The 19,372-nt window shown below is 36.8% G+C and overlaps 1 protein-coding gene across 1 annotated transcript; it reads left to right on the top strand.

Moving 5' to 3' along the window:
* Window positions 1-303: 303 nt before the first annotated feature.
* On the top strand, window positions 304-18,410 carry LOC140137401 (ras-related protein Rab-14). The gene is made up of 7 exons (XM_072159045.1): window positions 304-474; window positions 6,616-6,758; window positions 8,211-8,325; window positions 14,087-14,216; window positions 15,027-15,145; window positions 15,924-15,992; window positions 16,300-18,410. The coding sequence occupies exons 2-7, from the start codon at window positions 6,653-6,655 to the stop codon at window positions 16,406-16,408; spliced, it is 648 nt and encodes a 215-aa protein (XP_072015146.1). The 5' UTR covers window positions 304-474; window positions 6,616-6,652; the 3' UTR covers window positions 16,409-18,410.
* Window positions 18,411-19,372: the final 962 nt, after the last annotated feature.

A 19,372-nucleotide genomic window follows, 5' to 3' on the forward strand; every position in this document is an offset into this window, starting at 1 on the left:
TTATAAGCAAAACGTTTATATTCAGTTGACCAGAAGAGAAAGCATTATAAAGTACTGTGACTCTGATTTCATAATAATAGTCATCTTCATTTCAAAAATCATCCAAATCCCCTGAAGGAAAATATTGTCCTCCATAAATTTGAGACTTGTCATCAGTGGATCAACGCAGAAAATATACACGATTGATTGAATGACGTCAGCGCAAAGGTTTTTCCTAAGGTGCTCATCGCTACTTTGGCTCCTTTACAACCTATGTTAATTGGATGATTGCAAAGACATTCTATACCAGCCAATGTAGCATCCGCCATTTTGGTAGTAGGTCATCGCTCTTCCGCATCCTCACACCTCCTGACTGTGTATGTTTACCAGCCGGTTTTTCGTGAGACGCAAAGTTTTAAGAACAAATTTTTTGATGACTCTTCTAGACAAGACACCGAAGAACATAAATACGTAGATCAAATCGGAATTAAAACTGTAAGTTGCTCATTAATGAACGACAAAGTTGACCATACGTGCGCACAAGTCTCAACACGATAAACATTAAAATGTTTAAAAATATTTAGCAAAAACAAGTGCCAATTGCAGGGTGTCAAAATACACATGAAATACGGTGTAAAATTGTTGAATATTGTCTTTTAAAAGTTATGAGACGTTTCCCACAAATAGGCACCCGGTAACTATTGATTGAATAGTGTTTCTGTGTCATGCATGCATATTATGAACAGTCGCACAGACTGAGACTGTCTCATCAAATTGATCAATGTCAAATTTGTGTGCATTTGTCAATTGTGTATAAAACGTCAGTGATAGAATGGTGCTTATCACATGACCATGAATGATGACCACTATGATGAATGAGACTGAGCTGAACAACTAACTATTAATATTAGTCTATACATATGTATTTAGTGGATTTCTGGATGAATACACTGTCATGACTGTTCAGCAACACTGTCCCTGGTGGGGAAAGACGAACATTGGTGCCAGGGCTGTCAACTCTTATGCCCAGCGAGGTCACGTCACACTCGGTGTGACCATAGATGGTGTGACGTGCCCTGAACTCCCAATAACTTTCGTAAGCGACAGACAAATTGCAGGAAAGCGTGCCAATTTAAGCTTCCTGTAATATCTATTGCACATAAACATACAAAGTCACAAACTTACAAACTTCAATATGCACTTCAAATACTGCAGACCAGCTGTTAATTATTACCGATCCTGTAGAATAACTTACATAATCTTCAATTTCATGGAATCCCGTTGCTCAGAATTGCAAATGTCATTTTTATCTGTCAAATCCGCTGTGTATGTGCTCAGAGATTTTATGATATGCTCCATAAATCACAGCTGTGAAACTGACTTTATACCACTCGCCGCTTTTAAAGCTAGCAGAAAAGCGAAGCCTCATCCGCTACCTCGTGGCATGACGTCACACAAAATTTCCGATGGGCGCCTTTATTTATTTGTAACCCGCTTTGTGATTGGTTGCAAACACCATTCATCGCAATCGTTAGCCAATCAATGAAGGCGACGGCCTTTACGGTATGAATTAATGTGACCCGCCAGTAAAGTACGTCTAACCTGATTGGTTTACAAAAATAATTGGATATTTGCTAAGCCAGTCAGCGTGCTCGATGCTTAACAACCTGGTCGTAGAGGTTTTATACACATGTAGGTCATAGGGTAGAAACGATAGTTGTACAATTGTACGAAAATATACATTTTGATATAGGCCTAAAATGTTTACAAAAATATATTGGTCCGTACGTTGTGCATGTATTCAGTTGTTCGACGTATAGTCAACTCTCACGCATTGGCCGTGAGTCTCACACATTGGGCATTGGGTCATTTTCTCATGGTCTCATGCCAAGGTACAGTTCCAATAATCGAAACTCCCGGCTCCGACCGGGAGTTCCAACAGGTGCTGTGTATGTGTTTGTATGTGTTTAATGTGCATTCACATACACACTTAGCCGTCGGTTCGAAGAAATCGTTGCTCCAAAAATGATTGCAAATTACACATTTGTAATCATTTTTCACCACAAAATATGATATGAAAACACAGGTGAGCAATGTATGAATATATGGAGAGGTGAAACAGGTTATTAATTATTTTCAATATTAATATTTTGCGACATTTATAATGAAAATAATTAACACTCCACAGGCATTGAGTTTTGCAATGTGACAGGTGTGCTGTAAATCGCACGCCTGGATAACCCGAGGTGTGCTTTTAGGTGTGCTGCAAATCGCACACCTAAATAAACCAAGGTGTGCTTTTTTCAAAACTGGTGTATGACTATGATTTCATTTTCAGCTAAAACTTAGCAATTGTGACAACATACATGTACTTTTTTTAAATGGCCATGGTAAAAGCTCTGGGGTAATGAATGGTGTATACTGCATAGATGTCCCTGGACTTTGGACTTATTGCTAGTGTCATTTGTAATTTTTTTTTTTTAATTAGTTTTTTTTTTTTTTTTAGAATTTTCCTAGAATGTCCCTGGAACTTTAGAATGTCCCTGGAATTTTTTTTTAATTTAAAAAAAAAATTAAAAAAAGATTTTTAAAAATTATAAATTCTTGTTTAAAATAGGCAAATTTGTAAATTATGTTCACATAATAATCTATGAATGATTTTAAAATGCATTTGTTTTGTATGCTTCTTTACTTCATAAATAGGTTGTAATGTGAACATCAATTATAAATTTGCCTATTTTGAACATGAATTTATAATTTTTTAAATCTTTTGTAATTTTTTTTTCAAGTTTTAAAAAAAAATTAAAAATATTTCCAGGGACATTTTTAAGTTCCAGGGACATTCTAAATAAAAAATAAAAAAACTTAAAAAAAAAAAAAAAAAAAAAAATTTTTTTTTTTTTTTTTTTAGGTGTGCGAAAAATCGCACCCTCGGCGTATTTTCAGGCGTGCGGCGCGTGCGAATCGCACTCGCACGCCTTAAAACTCAATCCCTGACTCCAGCCACCCTATGGCACCTTCTACAACTTGAGAACAAGTCCTCAAACGTTCGAAATTTGTAGTTACTACAACTGGCCAAGGTAGTATAATCTCATGCCTAGGTAGTAAATCTCACACAAATCCCGGTACGCCTCTGTCTCACGCCAAGCAATTCCAAAAAGTTGACAGCCCTGATTGGCGCTCTCTTAGTCCGAATAATCAGACCCAGAACAAAATATTAATTAAATTTCTGACATGATCGTGTTCTGGGTCTGAACTGTTTCCATTCAAAATCTTGATGCCAAATTGGACAAAAGAAGCACATGGTCCTACTTCACAGTTTTTTAATCCCCTTGGCCTATTCATGTTGCGTGAATCACTCTATTGTGGACCATCCTTTTGATACTTGAGTGTTTGGACAAGCGGAACAGTTTTGACAGGCCTTTTGTCTACCTCTCTGTTTGTAAACAAATGAGGAGGTCGAAATTGTCCTCCTTGGCGAATACGAAAGGCAGCGTGACGGCACTAGATGAATACAGTAACAGTTCAGCAACACTGTCCCTAGTGGGGAAAGACGAACATGGTGCTCTCTTATTCTTAAATGTTGATCAGATACCGGTAATATCAGAGCCTGAGGAGGAAAATGGCGTTCTTTTTTGAAAGCAGGTGTCTTGAGTGTTTACAAGCGTGCAAAAAATGCAAGCGGACTGCGATTTGCTAGACTAACAACATTTATACGCAACCTGTCAATCATGCTGTGCTTTTACTTGGCGGGTGTACATGTGTATAATCGTTGATACACATTTGTAATTGTACACCCGCCACGTAATCGATCGGGACTTTATATATAAATGTGGGCAGTAAGGTCGAGTAAAATAAATCGTCCCCGCCCTCACGTTTTGGAGATTTTGACATATTTTTGTTATTTTTTTCTTTGCCCCTGCATCGCTTTACTTTGTTTCGAAAATTGTTGTAATGAAAAGACATGTTAGGAAGTTCTGTTCATATCATTAATAAACACATTGCAAACACTCTCTTTAAGCTAGGGGGAGGGATTTGGGGAAATAACAAAAATATTGGGGACCTCCCCATCAAGGGTGAAAATAAGAAATGATGAACCAGGGGCTCCTTTTTACACAAAATGGCCCCTGGTTCACTTCATTTAACATGGAACCAGGGACCACTTCTTATCATCAAGGGGCTAATATTTGTTCTGGATAAGTTCATCATGCATTAATGGCTATGGAATTGAATTTTTGCGTGTAGTGACCGGGGCCAGTTTCTGAAGAAAAGTGTCCCCTGGTCAGCTTAAATTTAGATGGGACCAGGGGCCATTTCAGGGTTTCTAGGAGCTAAACGGCTCCCATATCCCACTTATTTTCACCCTTGCTCCCCATTTTTATCATATATTGACAAAGACACAGAAATGAATGGTAAAAAATTGATATATTAAAATACAAAAAATAATAATAATAATGATAACACACTTTTATTAAGCACACTTCACGGAGCGTAACAGTGCGCTTTACAAAATAATTATGTGAAAAGCCCTAAAAATACTTTAAGGGGGTACTATAGCTACACATTTGTACACCCTCGATAAATTTAGTCTATTTTTGCATTTTTCTCAAAAACTAATAACACAGTGGTAACAAAAGTTATGTATATTATAGGGGCAAAGAATTCAATTACTACACTGGAATTTCTGTGACCCAAGACAAGTGGTTTGTTATTTATGATAAGAAATAAGGTACCGCTAGGATGTACCTCGTTTCCTATCATAATATACTGAACCGCTTGTCTTGAGTCACTGAAATTTCAGTGTAGTAATTGGATTCCTTGCCCCAATAATATACATAACTTTTGTTACCAGTGTGTTATTAGTTTTGAGAAAAATGCAAAAAATAGACACAAATTTACCACATGGGTGTAGTGCCCCCTTAATTACAATACAAAAACAACTTATACAAAAGAACTATATATTAAAAACAGCAAAAAGCTGTATTCTGCAAGTATAACTCGGCCATTATAGAGGGTATGCAATACGACGTCACTCATGACAGAGCCATCCTCATTTAAATAAAATTCTGTCCTCCATAAGGTGCCACGGGGCAAATCGCATGATAATACATTAAAACAGGTGATAGGTATGAATGGATGTGGAATCGATCTAGAGACCTGTCCCTCTGTCATCTTAAGCTATTTTAGAACTGTCCTCCAACATGGCTGCCATCTCAATTGTTATACCGTTCCGGTTGGTTTATTGCATACACTCTATTGCACGATATTAAAACACACTATTCACATTTTGAAAATAGTCATGGAGAAAAACAGACAATTCAGTTCGTGAGTCAGGATGCATAGAGTTGTATGAACAGATGAGTTTTGAGTTTCTTCTTGAACAGTGCAAGTGAAGATGAATTTCTGATGTGTGGTGGGAACGGATGGCCTCTCAAACCGATTTTTGAAAAAGTCTGAACGATATACATGTTATATTTTTTTTACTTGGCCTAACAAAAACCGAATAATTCTTGCCTAGATTTTGATAACTGCGCACATAGATCTATAAACATGATCCTGTCCTGATTTACATCTGCATACATATAGGCCTAAATTCACAAAAGCATGTGTCAGTCACGCAAAGCGCAAATGGCTAACACTGGCTTCCAGAAAAGAAAAGCACTCTCTTGCTCTGAACAACACAAGCGCCCTGTTAGTCTGAGCGTCATTAGGCCGGGCTTTGTGTTCTTTACTCAAGAAGTCGAGCTTCGATAGCCTAAAGCTTCACAATTGAGGCTAGACTACCGTATCAAAATCTAGTAGAAATCAATGAAGCATTACACCATGTAAAGCAATGGAACTTTTGAAGTAAGCTACAGCCGATCACAACGTTCAATTGCATCAAAATGATGTTAAAATTGCACTTACATTTTGTAAGGCCCTTGAAACAACTTGATTCTGCGTTATGACTTGTTTGCCGCGTTCAAGTTGCAAAATCTGAAAATAATTTTTTATTGTGCAAATTACTAAAAGTAAAACCAGAAAGAAAATTTGTTTTGCAAAATTATTAAACCTTTCTTTTTGTATTTGAAGCCTTCAAAAACTGTAGAAAGCCTTGACAACTATTATAAAAAAACATCTTAATATTTGAGCATAAAAAATATACAGATTTTTGACCCTTGCTCTATCCAATTATTTCAATTATACATTTTGTACCTTTGGGATATCAGGGTAGACTAGAAGTGTAACCTATAGCCAAAATGCTTTCACCAGATAGACATTGTTTATTTGATGAACAAATTAACTTCAGGAGATACTATATAAAAAGACTTATTAACAAATTGGTGACGATAATAATTATTTCATAATGTTCTGCATGATCTTGTTATTTTTGTATAAATGAGTTGATCCCCCCATTTCCTGCTGTCCTCAAATGTATACGGAGAGGTTAGCACAAATCGGAGTGAAGAAGACTGATATACTTAGGAATACTTTGTTTTAAAGCTTAAAAATCTTGGATGGTCACCCCATCAGATTTTGCTGAAAATCATCTAGCATACGTCTATGGGAATAATGAATTATGTACCACTTTATTCTAGTTTCACATTAATCTATAAAATGTTTCCATTTTTTGTTCTCTCATTTCCTACATAACAGGTGTTTATAATTAGTTGAGTATTGTACAGAATTCACCATGGCTGCAGGGCCATATAACTACTCTTATATCTTCAAATATATTATCATCGGGGATATGGGAGTTGGCAAATCATGCTTACTACATCAATTCACAGAAAAAAAGTGTAAGTATCTGTGACAGTGTTTTACAAATCTCTAGACAGAATGCTGATCTTTCCAAATACAATATTTCCTCGAATAGTCGCCCCCCCCCTCAAATAAATGCCCCACCACTTTTTTCAACCAAGATGTTTCAAAAATGCAGATATTTCCATGCTATCTTGTGTAGTAAGCTTACCAAGTTGCTCACATAGTCGTAATAGCAGCAATAATTAGCGAAAATCTGCATCGGAAACCTGGAAGTGAACCAAAAGTCAGTGTTTCTGGTTCACAGTTCGTCATTTTAGTGTGACTTTTAAGCTTACCTAATGATTTTAACGGGAATTGTTGTGCTAAAAATGACCTCTAATAGACGCCCCGCTTGGAAAATGCAACGCATACGGGGCGTTTATTCGAGGAAATACGGTAAGAAAGTTTATACAGAATCAAGACAAATTTGGCATTTTACTCTATAAATTCCTTGGAACTAGGGCTGGTTCAGTGCTGTCCGATTCCACATACATGTAGCAAGAAATATGGGTACATGTATAAACTTGGAAATTCCTTATTTTTTTTGTGTGGAAGAAAAAATCCCTTTTACCCATTGATAATCAAATTATGGAAATTTAAACATCTTGAAAATAAGGGAATGGAAAAAATAAGCCCTTCTGAAACTGGCAGTTGTAAGCTATTGTAAGCTGCGTAATTGGAACACAACCAAGTGTATTTTGTACCGAGTGGTAAGTGAGCACTGGACATGACAACATGTTCGGGAGATGGTGGCGGCCATCGACTCTACATTCGAAAGCACCCCAGATGGCAGCCTGCATGAGTTGACAAATTCACGATACTCAGTGTTTTGTTTCAAACGTAACCATCCAAGTGAGTTTCACAGTCCGAGTCCTGCCAAATACCCTCCGAGATTGCTAATTATATCACTCATACATAAATTCTAGACAGTTCATTGGTTGATTACCATTTGCCATTTTTACTATCACCCTCTCCGTGTGATAGTCTTTACCATCATGTGCTCTGGCGTAGTGCGCCTGCGCCGAGCCGTGCGCTGACTCTTGGACTCGCCGATTTAGTTATTGGGTGGACCCCAAAATGTGAAATATGTCACGGCAAAACATGGTGTTATGTTGATGAAAAAATGTATTTCCTACCTTAAATAGTATTTTAGTAATAGAATTTATGCATGAGTGATATAAAACAAATATTAACTGTCTTAAATTAGGTGTAATGGTCGAAATATAATCACTTGGTGAAAGAGGTATTGTTCCATTCCACTGCCCGTTCCGGCTCGTGGAATGGAACAATCCATCTTTCACCTCGTGATTATATTTCACCATCACACTCATAGACAGTTAATATTTGTATACTATAATTGTCTCACATACATGTACATGTCAAATGCCATATCATCTGTCCTTTTGCTAGACTTTTAAATGTTTTGTCTCAATTTGCAATGTTTACAGTTATGGCAGATTGTCCACATACAATTGGTGTTGAATTTGGAACTAGGATAATTGAAGTCTCAGGACAGAAAATCAAATTACAAATATGGGACACTGCAGGACAAGAAAGATTTAGGTGAGTAAATTCTAATCATAACACTGGCCCTAACCATAACCCTGGAATACATGTAGTTGACGTTCCAGTCCGACAGAAAATCAAAGTACAAATATAGGTCAGTAAATTGTGACATTTAACAGCCCAACCTTAATCCTAACCCTCACTTTAGCTGTAAGGAAACCTTCATTCTTAATCCCTGGTCCTTATCTCTGAATCCTAACCCTATAAACCTTATTCTATTTGTATTACCCGACTGCCCATTATTCAGAATCGCGCTCTCTGATTTGTTGAAACACATCACATGAGAGCCTTCTATTCTGCAATAATGGGTCAAGTACCGTAACACATTCTACGCATATAACTTAAACGCGATGCGCGCTGTATTTGCTATATTTTATCGGGAAAAGTAATATTTTTTCTTTAGATCCCAGCCTGGAAATAAGCAGACTGGAACCAGGAGCAATTTGTTTTTTGAACATTGCTCCTGGTTCACTGGGATTTTACAAGCACCAGGAGGAATATTTGAAGAAATAGGAACAATTTTCAATTTTCTGCATATACAATATAGCATTCCAGCACTAAGTACTGCATCAAGTGCAAAAACTGGAACCAGATTACCAGAAGCAAAATTGCTCCTGGTTCATGTGAATTGTACAAGAACCAGGAGCAATTGGTGGCTTTACGAGGGCAAATTTGCTCCCCGCATCCGCTTATTTCCAGGCTTGTTTAGATCACATTATTTTTGCAGAAACCCTTCCCCTTATTCCTGGAATTTTAAAATAATTTAGGAAGCAATTGTTACCTCATGACACTGACAGCATAACTTTGATATGAAAAAATGTGAGATTTCAAAGAATGGAAAGGTTATCAGTCCCTGATATGATTTAACTGTGGTGTATTTGTTGTAAATGCAAGAAATGATCACAGATTCAGATTGGGCTGTTCTATTTGAAATCCACACTCCCCATGAGGAAGATTTAGTTGAAAGTCTTCCACAGAGGGAGTGTTGGTTTCAAACAGAATAGACATTTTGCCATCTGAAGTACTCCAGTTGTGGGAGGTATAGGCAAAGTCCAGGCCCGTACGCAGGATTGTTTTTTTTGGGAGGGTGCTGAAGTGGACTGTTTCTCCAAGGGGGGGGGATTTAGTGAAAAGTGGACTTTCTTTCCAAAATTTGGGCCTTTTTTGACAAAAAAACAGTAAAAAACCTGATTTTTTTGCTCTCTACGCTTGCAAATTCTGAAATTTTGGGACTTTTTGTACACTTTGGCAAATTTGGAGGGGTGCGACCAAGATGCCCCCCCCCGTGCACGGGCCTGGCAAAGTCATATACAGGGGGGTATGTATTTTAGTATAATTGACCCAAGCCAATTCCACTTGAAAACAATACTCCCTCTGTGTTAGAAGTTTCTTAAATCTTCCACTGGGGTATGGCTGATTTTAACTGGAAGAGCCCATTTCTTGCATTTAGGGTTAAGCCTATCATCTGGATAGTACATTATGGGATAGTTTTGGACCTGTACCAACAAAGTTTCCATGGAAGTGGTCTGCTGTTTTCATATACTATAAAAGGGGATATTTTTATGAGCAGTTATTTTTGTGATTTGGAGTAAGAGAAACATTTTCGCAAATGTTTTTGCTAAGTCCTGCCCTATATTTGTAATACATTGTTGTATTCGCAAGGTGTTATTTTCACAGTTGGAACTCCAATATTTAAACCCCCAATTTAAACCCCTGCGAAATTTTCCCCTTTTACTATCTGATCGGCAGGCATAGGTCATGAAACTTTGGTGTTAATATTTGAATGAATGTTTGTAAATTTGATGTCATCCATTCCAAGTGGCAGTCAGAAGGTTAACTATGCAGGGTACTGAGAATCAAGAATGTTGTCACAAGATGTGTAATCTACTAGTTAATTGGGCTATAAAACCCAAAGGTGATATCCCATATACATGTATGTTGCAGTGACATAAGTATGCATTTCAAATATCAAGACTGTTATTTGCTCAACTTAAGGCTTGATGGGCAGCAGTATATTTAAGCAACATTTGGGCTGTACAACTTATGGGCAGGAGATTTTAAGGGAAATACATTTTGAAAGGGAAATGAAACCCTGCAAAGAGGAAGTGAATAAATTAATAAAGTGCTGCCAAAATATATTAACTTTCTAAAAGGAAAGAGAGAGTAACAATAAAAAAAGTTCAGACAATTGGCAAGGTTCACCTCTTTAGAGAAAATTGTTTTGGTTGCTGTGTAAAGATAAAGCTGTGTAATGATAAGCTTGAGCCTTTTCATAAGTTCAGTGATCACTCCTTCCTGGTGATGTTGCAAGTCCACTGATTGCGAAAAGCTGAGATTCACTGGCTTCATGAGCACTTGTCAGAGAGGGTAGGTCATGGTTTTATGATACCAACTCAACTTGATTGAGGACTCATTTCGGTTTCGAACCTGATCTATAGGCTTAGGATTGCAACTACAAAATGGCCCATTTCACGGTTAGGCGCCACTTTTGGTGAAAAAAACTTGAAATTTTCAAAATGGATTAAATTTCATTTAATTGGGGTTTTCTTTTCCACATAAGACCAGATTTTCATCAAAAATATCATTTCCCAGCTTAAATCTCTCTACTTCTTGAAGAAAATTATAATTTATTATCTCATGTTATGTAATTTTTAACAAATTTGATAAATATTGAGTAGTGAATATTTATACTTTTACTGTCCAATACATATATAATAGATATTTAAAATAAACAAGTATGTCATAGGCTCTCTTCTGACCAAATTTGGGCAAATTTTGTTGTGTAATGACAAATTTATGGCCACTTACATGTAATTTTGTGGTAAAAAGGAAATTGACATGAAAAGGTTTACTCAACAATTTTAATAATCAATGAATGACTCTGATATTTCACAGCTTTGATGGTCATAATATGGGTAATGTTCACAAATAATATCAGCCAGTTTGAAAGCACAGGTCAAATTCAAGATTCTTATGTTTGTGCAATTTTGGATGTGACAGATGTCAATGTGAACGGAAACCACACATTGTAAAGCAGAGTATGTTTCAGAAAATAATGATTCAAAGAGTTTTCACACACTCGGTAAATTAAATGGGATATATTGAAACATATTAACCTGTGTTAGTGTTCATTTTAAAACATTGTTTACAATTTATAGAGGTGGATGTGACATTTTTAATTGTGAACAGAATATTTCATTATTATAAACAGTTTGCTTGTCAAAATATAAGCTTTAAAGCACTTCTAACCCATATATTTTGATAGATTCTATTGAATTGAGCAATGCTAAAATGTTTTTCCTGACCCTTTATATTTTTGCCAAGCAAAATGTTTATAATACTGAAATATTCCGTTCACAATTGAAAATGTCACATCCGCTTCTGTAAATTGTATACAAAACTGTCCCTAAAAGACAACAACAAAGCCATGAAATAATCATATGTGACATGTATGAAATAATAAACCTATTTTAGAAAGACAAATATCATGTTGTTTAAGTATTTTGGCCTACAAACTACTAATTTTGAGGATGTGACATGTGAACGGAAATTGAAGCTTTTGAATCTCCTGTCACAATTAAAGAAGGCATGCTGAATTAAAAACTTATTGTGCCTTTTGATCCCCCACAAACCTGTAATGAAATAACTTCAAACTGGCATCCTAGTCCCATACCTGTCTTAGTTCTTTGAAGAAACTATTTTGGATGTGACAGGTACCATGGATGTGACACATGTGAACGGAAACTTTGAAATGACATCTGCAAGCTAAGTTGATGAAGGAGTTTTCATTAAATTGTGTCATTAGATAGCTCATAGCAGGAGATTTTTAAAAATCAAGGAGAACAAATTCTGCCACTTATTTGTTAATAAATTATACTATTTGGAAAATTAATCGGATGTGACAAAATTGTGAACGGAATTTGTTGGCAAAAATTCAAAATATCGCTGTATCTACGTATTAAGAGCAACAAGTGTAATTTGTTCAACAAATAGTAACAAGACTCTGAACTTTACTAAAACACACTAGTTTGCCATTCATGTAAAGTATTAGTCGATCTATTCCACATTGAATAAGGTACATAGATGTGAACGGAAAATGTCACATCCGAATTCAGAAATTTAAATGGTTCTCATGCTAGTTTAACTGACGACTACTACTTTGTTCATGTATGGCTGTATAGTGCAACTTGTTCATTACATAAAAACAACAAAAGCAGCTGGTAGGCTCAACATAGTTAAAAGTGGCAGCATTGGAAAATAAATGTCTGTTTTAGGTTGCTAGTAAAATGTGGTTTTGACCACTTCTGACCCCTGCGCCCCTGAAAGATAAAAGCAGAAAGGCCGATTAAGCTAGTGGAGGTAGGCTATACAGAGACAATGAAAAATCACCAACAGTCAATTCTGTAACCCCATTATTTTTTACACACCAGGCCAGATACGTTGAAAATCAAAAAGTGGCGCCTAACCGTGAAATGGGCCAAATGCGATTTATACCCCAAATTGGCGAAAATGAAATAAAAAAAATACTGCCCTCTATAGTCTGTGGACTGAATTTATAACCAAAACACTGAGCCGGCCTGACGCCCAGGCTGACCAATAATGGGCAAAAAAATTTCTCATAAGTCAGCTTAAAAAGAAATATACTCTTATAGTTACTGAATGGTTGAAACGAGTAACAAATAAAAGAATATTACCGTACTGACGCGAGTATAGTCCCACCCCGTTTTTGGGTGAACATTTTTCAAAATTGGTGGGTTGGACTATTCTCGAATTTCAAAAAACATTTTTTTTTTTTAAGTTTTTTATTTTTTCGAAGCTTTTAGTGTCCCTGGACCTAGACCTAAATGCTAGGATCATTCATGGTTGACCTCTAAAAAAAATTTCAAGATGTTTTGTATTTTTAATATGAAAATTGATATTTTGTATTCATGTCATACTCTATTAATGATTTCAAAATGCATTGAATTTGAATGCATCTTGAAATCATTAATAGAGTATGACATGAATACAAAATATCAATTTTCATATTAAAAATACAAAACATCTTGAAATTTTTTTTTTTTTTTTTAGGCCAACCATGAATGATCCTAGCATTTAGGTCCAGGTCCTGGGACAATTTCAAAGAAGAAAAAATAAATAACTTTTTTTAAATTTCTGAAATTTTTCGAAAATTTGGGGTGGGACTTTACTCGAAGGTGGGACTATACTCGCGTCAGTACGGTACTTGTATTGTTGCTTGGATGTTGCTTGGACTGTTTTGTAAAATCTGGCTGGAAAATCAGGTCAAACTTAAGCTTATTCAATTGTAATGGTTTTTGAATTTGGCATACATCCGGCACAGAAACACCCGCAGAAACACACAGTCGTGGTAGAAATAAATCTTTTAAAGCGAGAAAAGCACTAAAAAAGCGAGATTCACAGCGAGAAATGCAAGATTGATTTTCTCTCTAAGCCTACTGCTCTATGTAAATTAGCAATGATACTAACAACATTTCACCATTCTCCAGCATGCTTCCAAACTGGATGCAAAAATTGCTTTTCTGTTTAACACAAAAGGCTATGCAACATTCCAATTTGCGGTCATTTCATGCAAAGCATCGTGTGACAGCTAAGTTATCTGGGAGCCAAATGGCAGTGCGTCATAAAGAAGGTTTCACACACCAACCAAATGTAGACATACAGCTGTATGTTGATTTGAGGGAAATTGTTGGAAAACTTAAATACTAATTGTCTCAAATGATTTGTTGTTTTTTTACAGGGCAGTAACAAGGAGTTATTATCGAGGGGCAGCAGGGGCACTGATGGTGTATGATATCACAAGGAGGAGTACATACAATCATCTCAGTAGTTGGCTTACAGATGCTAGAAATCTTACTAATCCTAACACAGTAAGTACATGCACTGATTGCACTCCCCCCTACATAACATTTACAACCTAGAGAGACAAACATTTTTCAAGTGTCAGTACTAATACGCTGGCGAAGTTACGTAATTAACCGGATTAACTACCATAGCAATTGGTCAAAACAATTTTGAACATATCGCACTGCACTACAAGCAGGTTGAACTAATCACCTGTGTATGTCTGCAATCATAGATTGAATACAATACAGGTCTTTTCAAAGATACTAATCTTACAGGTGCAAGTGATCAGCATGATATGGTTCAATGCAGAGGTAATGCTTGAACGTATCAGTGCAGCGCGGTATATTCAAAAATTGTTTTGACCTATTGCTAAGGTAGTTAATCCGATTATTACGTAACTTCGCCAGCGTATTTATGGATGTGACTGGGTGCATCTGCAAAACTGAGAAATAAGTGATTACAAAACATTTTGAACAGTACACAAAATTTTTGGATTGCGTCATCATACAAAAGTACATATGGGCACAGAAAGCTTGGCCGGCCCAGGTTATCCCCGTGGCAAGGTATGGCCATCCGTGTGTCTAGCACCCAAGGAGTCGGGGTTCAAAAATGAAAATTCTCTTCATCTTCCGTTTTTCCTTTCCCTCTGCCAAAAAGCCTCTGTGAAGTTAGGGTTATCTCATAACCTTTATATGACTTGGGTACAAAAACTCATACTCTACAACTTGAGGTCAGATTTTGAGCCATGATCAGTACTGGGAGTTATTGAATTATGCCATCGAATATGAGACCATCTTGACCCATACTAAATGTGTGTTCTTTTCCGTCACCAGGTGATCTTCCTGATTGGTAACAAATGTGATTTGGATGCGCAGAGAGATGTAACATACGAAGAAGCCAAACAATTTGCAGAGGAAAATGGTCTTTTATTTTTAGAAGCTAGTGCAAAGACGTAAGTCCTGTTATTTCTCTCATCAAAAGTTGTGATGTCATATTTTGAAGATGAATTAGTTTACAGCATATTTACAGCACATTTACATCATAGAGTAATGCCACTTACAGTACGTTAATGTGCTGGCAAACTGACATTGTAAACATGTGTAAAAGTGACCATCCACCCCGAACCAGGTGTTAAGTCGCCAGGACCTATTCAGAGATATGGCTCAATAAACTCAACAAAATTGAATAGGAAACAGAATTTATTGGTCGGGTTGTTTATTGATACTGGCATATTAGCAGCCTTTCAAGTTGCCATTTGCACTAGGGATTGAAGGTTTAGTTTAGTCAGAAAAAATCTAGTCACCAATGCGACTAAAATGGTCGCACCGTACAGCACTGGCGCTAACCTAATACAGTGAGGCGTATTAACATGAGTAGAAGCGTGATTTGTCCATACGCTGGTGACGTAACCGCAGAAACACATTGATTTTAATCTGCCATTGCAAAATCCAACATGGCGTTACTCTCAACTTGAGCCAAGACACTTAGTCCTAAGGTTAGGCTTAGAATTAGTGTTTAGAATTAGTGTTTACAAGGTCTAGGATTAGGTTTTAGGATTAGGGTTCTAGCAAATATTTGTAGCGGCCCTAAAGAGAAGCGAGCCTTAGGACGAGCAGACCTTGGGACTCGTGAATGTAGACTCATTATTCACCTACGAGCAAGGGGCTACTATTTCTCTAGGTAGTGTATTGAATGTTGAAATTCATCCATCTCATTTATCTTTTCGACAGAGGTGAACATGTAGAAGAAGCTTTTCTGGACACCGCCAAGAAAATTTATCAGAATATTCAAGATGGAAGGTAAGAATTGTTTTTTTTATTTAATCGATTATTTTGGTAAAGAGGCTTGATAATGAGTTGGCTATAGCTATTGGCAAATCTCAATGCACCAGTGGGATATATATTCTTTGTATACCTTAAATTATGTAAACTTTCACCAATAATGATCTTCTCCAACCATTGAGCTTAAATTGTTTTTAAAGTTGTGTTTGGACATTGTATTAAAAAATGATCAGTATCAGCTGAAGAAGAAAAGTAATGAAAAATAATTCCAGTCATTGGCCAGCTCCATTTTTAATTCTTTGTTCCTTTCACTTTGTACATACAGTTTGGACCTGAATGCAGCCGAGTCAGGAGTACAACACAAGCCAACAGCGCCAAGAGGGAACCAGTTGAACACAGACCAACAACCTAATAAAGAAGGATGTCCATGCTAACACAAAAACAATTCACTAGCTAGCTCTTCAACAATTTGAATCATCTGTGTACAAACAAAAGAACGATCCAACACAATGTCTCTCTCTATCCCTGCCCAACGTCGCAGCACTCAACTCGCATATCCTTCCGAGCCAACCAGGATTCTCCAGATTGGCGTATACTCTTCAACAACAGGGGGCGCTTTTGTGTGCATCAGTGGTCACATGTTATTGCAGGTGGTACGCAACGTTCTTGGCGTCGATTGTGTGGCATATGAAATACGGCAAAGCCACATTGAATAGATCGACTGCTCAGTGCCAGAAGTGGGTAAGTGCAATAGCTGCCCTGTGAACACTTGGTAATTTACACACAGTATATAGTACTCATCTACACATGGCAGCTACACGTGGCTGCTATTGCACTTACCCACTGCTGGCACTGAGCAATCGAGATACAGTTTGTTCCCACTAATGATCTATGAAAAGAACTGTGAAATTATTTTCCTTATACACGTGATATACTGAATTGTGTAAAAATTCCAAACCCTTTTCCAAATTCTGTAGAAGTGACAAACAAACTACTTATTTAATGTGGCCTTGTCTTCAACCCACTGATCCGTTACGGGATCTTGTAAGCTTTGTCGTCATCGTAACATTTTTGTCTGTACATGTACAAAAATGATATTAATTTTTATGATGATATGATTTCTGTATGTACATAAGCTGGTATTTGAGTATTCCCTCATTTCGATTCGGCTTTGGTAAACTAACACAAAAATCTTTGTATGAATATTCAGATGTTAAAAAGTTGCCTCGTATGCAAAGTGCTAACTATCCGTGTACAAAATAATTCCCAATATATGTATAATAACAAATTCAGTATTGCAAAATCTTTTTTCAGTTTTTGTATTTGCTAAAATCAACAAATTTATATGTATTATAGATATGATGATTTTCAAATTTCAAAACAGAGTTCATTTTAGAAAGCCCTGTGCAGAATCCTGCCATATTGTATTGTCACATTGGGTTCCAAATGATAATTTATAAAGGTTTGTACGTGTAGTGCATAGTCACATGTTATCGCCACAATACAAGACATGCACACATATGTTTACACAGTGAAAATTGTGGCGGGCCAGGCACATTATAATCCAAAGCCACATTATTTTGCCTGCCTTGAACATCAAAACAAATCATGGCGGTGTCCCAGACTGTCTAATAAATGAGCTGTTCCCATTTAAAATCTATCATACCCCTGTGGAAGATTGAAGAAAAGTCTTTCACAGAGGGAGTGTGTTTTTCAAATGGAATTGGCTGGGGTTAATTATTTTTTAAACCCATACTCCCTGCTGTATATGGCTTTACCTACATCTTCCATAACTGGAGTAAGTGTTTCAAATGGAAGTTGCCCAATTGCTATACTATTTGAAACTTATACTCCCTCTGTGCAAGATAGTATCTTAATTTTCAACAGGGGTAGTGTGGATTTCAAGTGGAATAGCCTAACAGAAACTCTTGGTTTCAGCATTGACAAAAACTGACAATTTTCCCTGCGCTGTCTGCTTTAAACCTATTTGTAAAGTTGTACCACATGAATTCATTCATATCCCAGAGCGAGTGTTTCCCAAGTTGCATCGATAAAAACTTGACAATTTCCCCCGACCTGTCTGCTTTAAACCCATCTCAATTTGTAAACTCGTGCCACGTGAATTCATCGTTCACATCCCAAGTGTTCCAGGGGGAGGGAGTATAAAACAATGAGACTAAATTTGCCATTAGGCCTAAAAAAAACAATTGTTGTGTTACCCTCAAACGCCCTGTCCTAAATCCTGAAAAATCAGGGTCGGCATTTTTTTTTTTTTTTTTTTTTTTTGAATGATGATTTTTACAGATTTGTTCAAAAAATCTATGTTTTTCACTTAAAATTAATATTTTATTGAAAGACTAGTCTTTAATTGATGTCCAACAGGTATCCAGAAGTCAGAATTGACAAATATCCCAGAGTTGAAGAAGCATTATTTAATATTTGAGGAGATTTTTAAGAACTGAAGGTTTGAAAAAAAAAAAAAAAAAAATCCGACCGTCCGCCCCAACTTTCCCATTTTCTCACTTGAGGGCAACACAACAATATTTTTTTTTTGGCCTTACTTTCAGAATGTTGTATTATTGTACAAAGGGAAATTTATTTGAGGAGTTTGTATACGTCCAATCAGTTACAAATTGTATGTAGGAGGTCTGTAGTAAGGCTGGCATTTTCGGTCGGTAAACGGGTACCGCCTCGAGATTACATTACCCGGTAGGAAATACCTCCCGGCACCAAAAATCATTAATAGACTATGACATGAATACAAATTATCAATTTTCATAATAAAAAATAATAAAATATCTTGAAATTTTTTTTTTTTGCAATTTCGGTACCGTTACCCGCCCGAAAATTGCGGGCGGGTACCCGGGTACAAAATTACCCGAAAATGCCAGGCCTAGTCTGTAGGTAGCTCGTACGTAAATTGGTATACTGTTTTTTATCTTGACGAGGCAGGGACATCAGTGAGGCGCATTGGGTGCAGCTTCAAATTGTGAGCATTTGCTGGTATCGCTGTTGTATACGTACACATTTACAGATGCCACGTAGATGCATGGGCGAAACTGCTGCCTCGACGCATTGATGTCACTGCTTCGCCTGGTGGAATTTGATTTGTACTTATTACCCCCGTGTAAGATGTGATCTACGTTTTTTGCATACGTGGTATGCATGGTCAACGCTGAATGTGACCAAATGGGGGTCCACACTCCACTGTGAAAATAGCTTTCACAGAGGGAGTGTGAATTTCAAATAGAATTGGCACATTAACCAACTTTACTTGAAACTCACTCTCCCTCTTTCAAAGATTCGGGTTGAATATTTCTCAGAGGGTGAATGGAATTCACTTGTACCTAATGTGGTTATTCCGTCTCAAATTCATACTACCCATATGTGAGATATTT

The sequence above is a fragment of the Amphiura filiformis genome, chromosome 17, assembly GCF_039555335.1.
Source record: "Amphiura filiformis chromosome 17, Afil_fr2py, whole genome shotgun sequence".
Lineage (NCBI taxonomy): Eukaryota > Metazoa > Echinodermata > Ophiuroidea > Amphilepidida > Amphiuridae > Amphiura > Amphiura filiformis.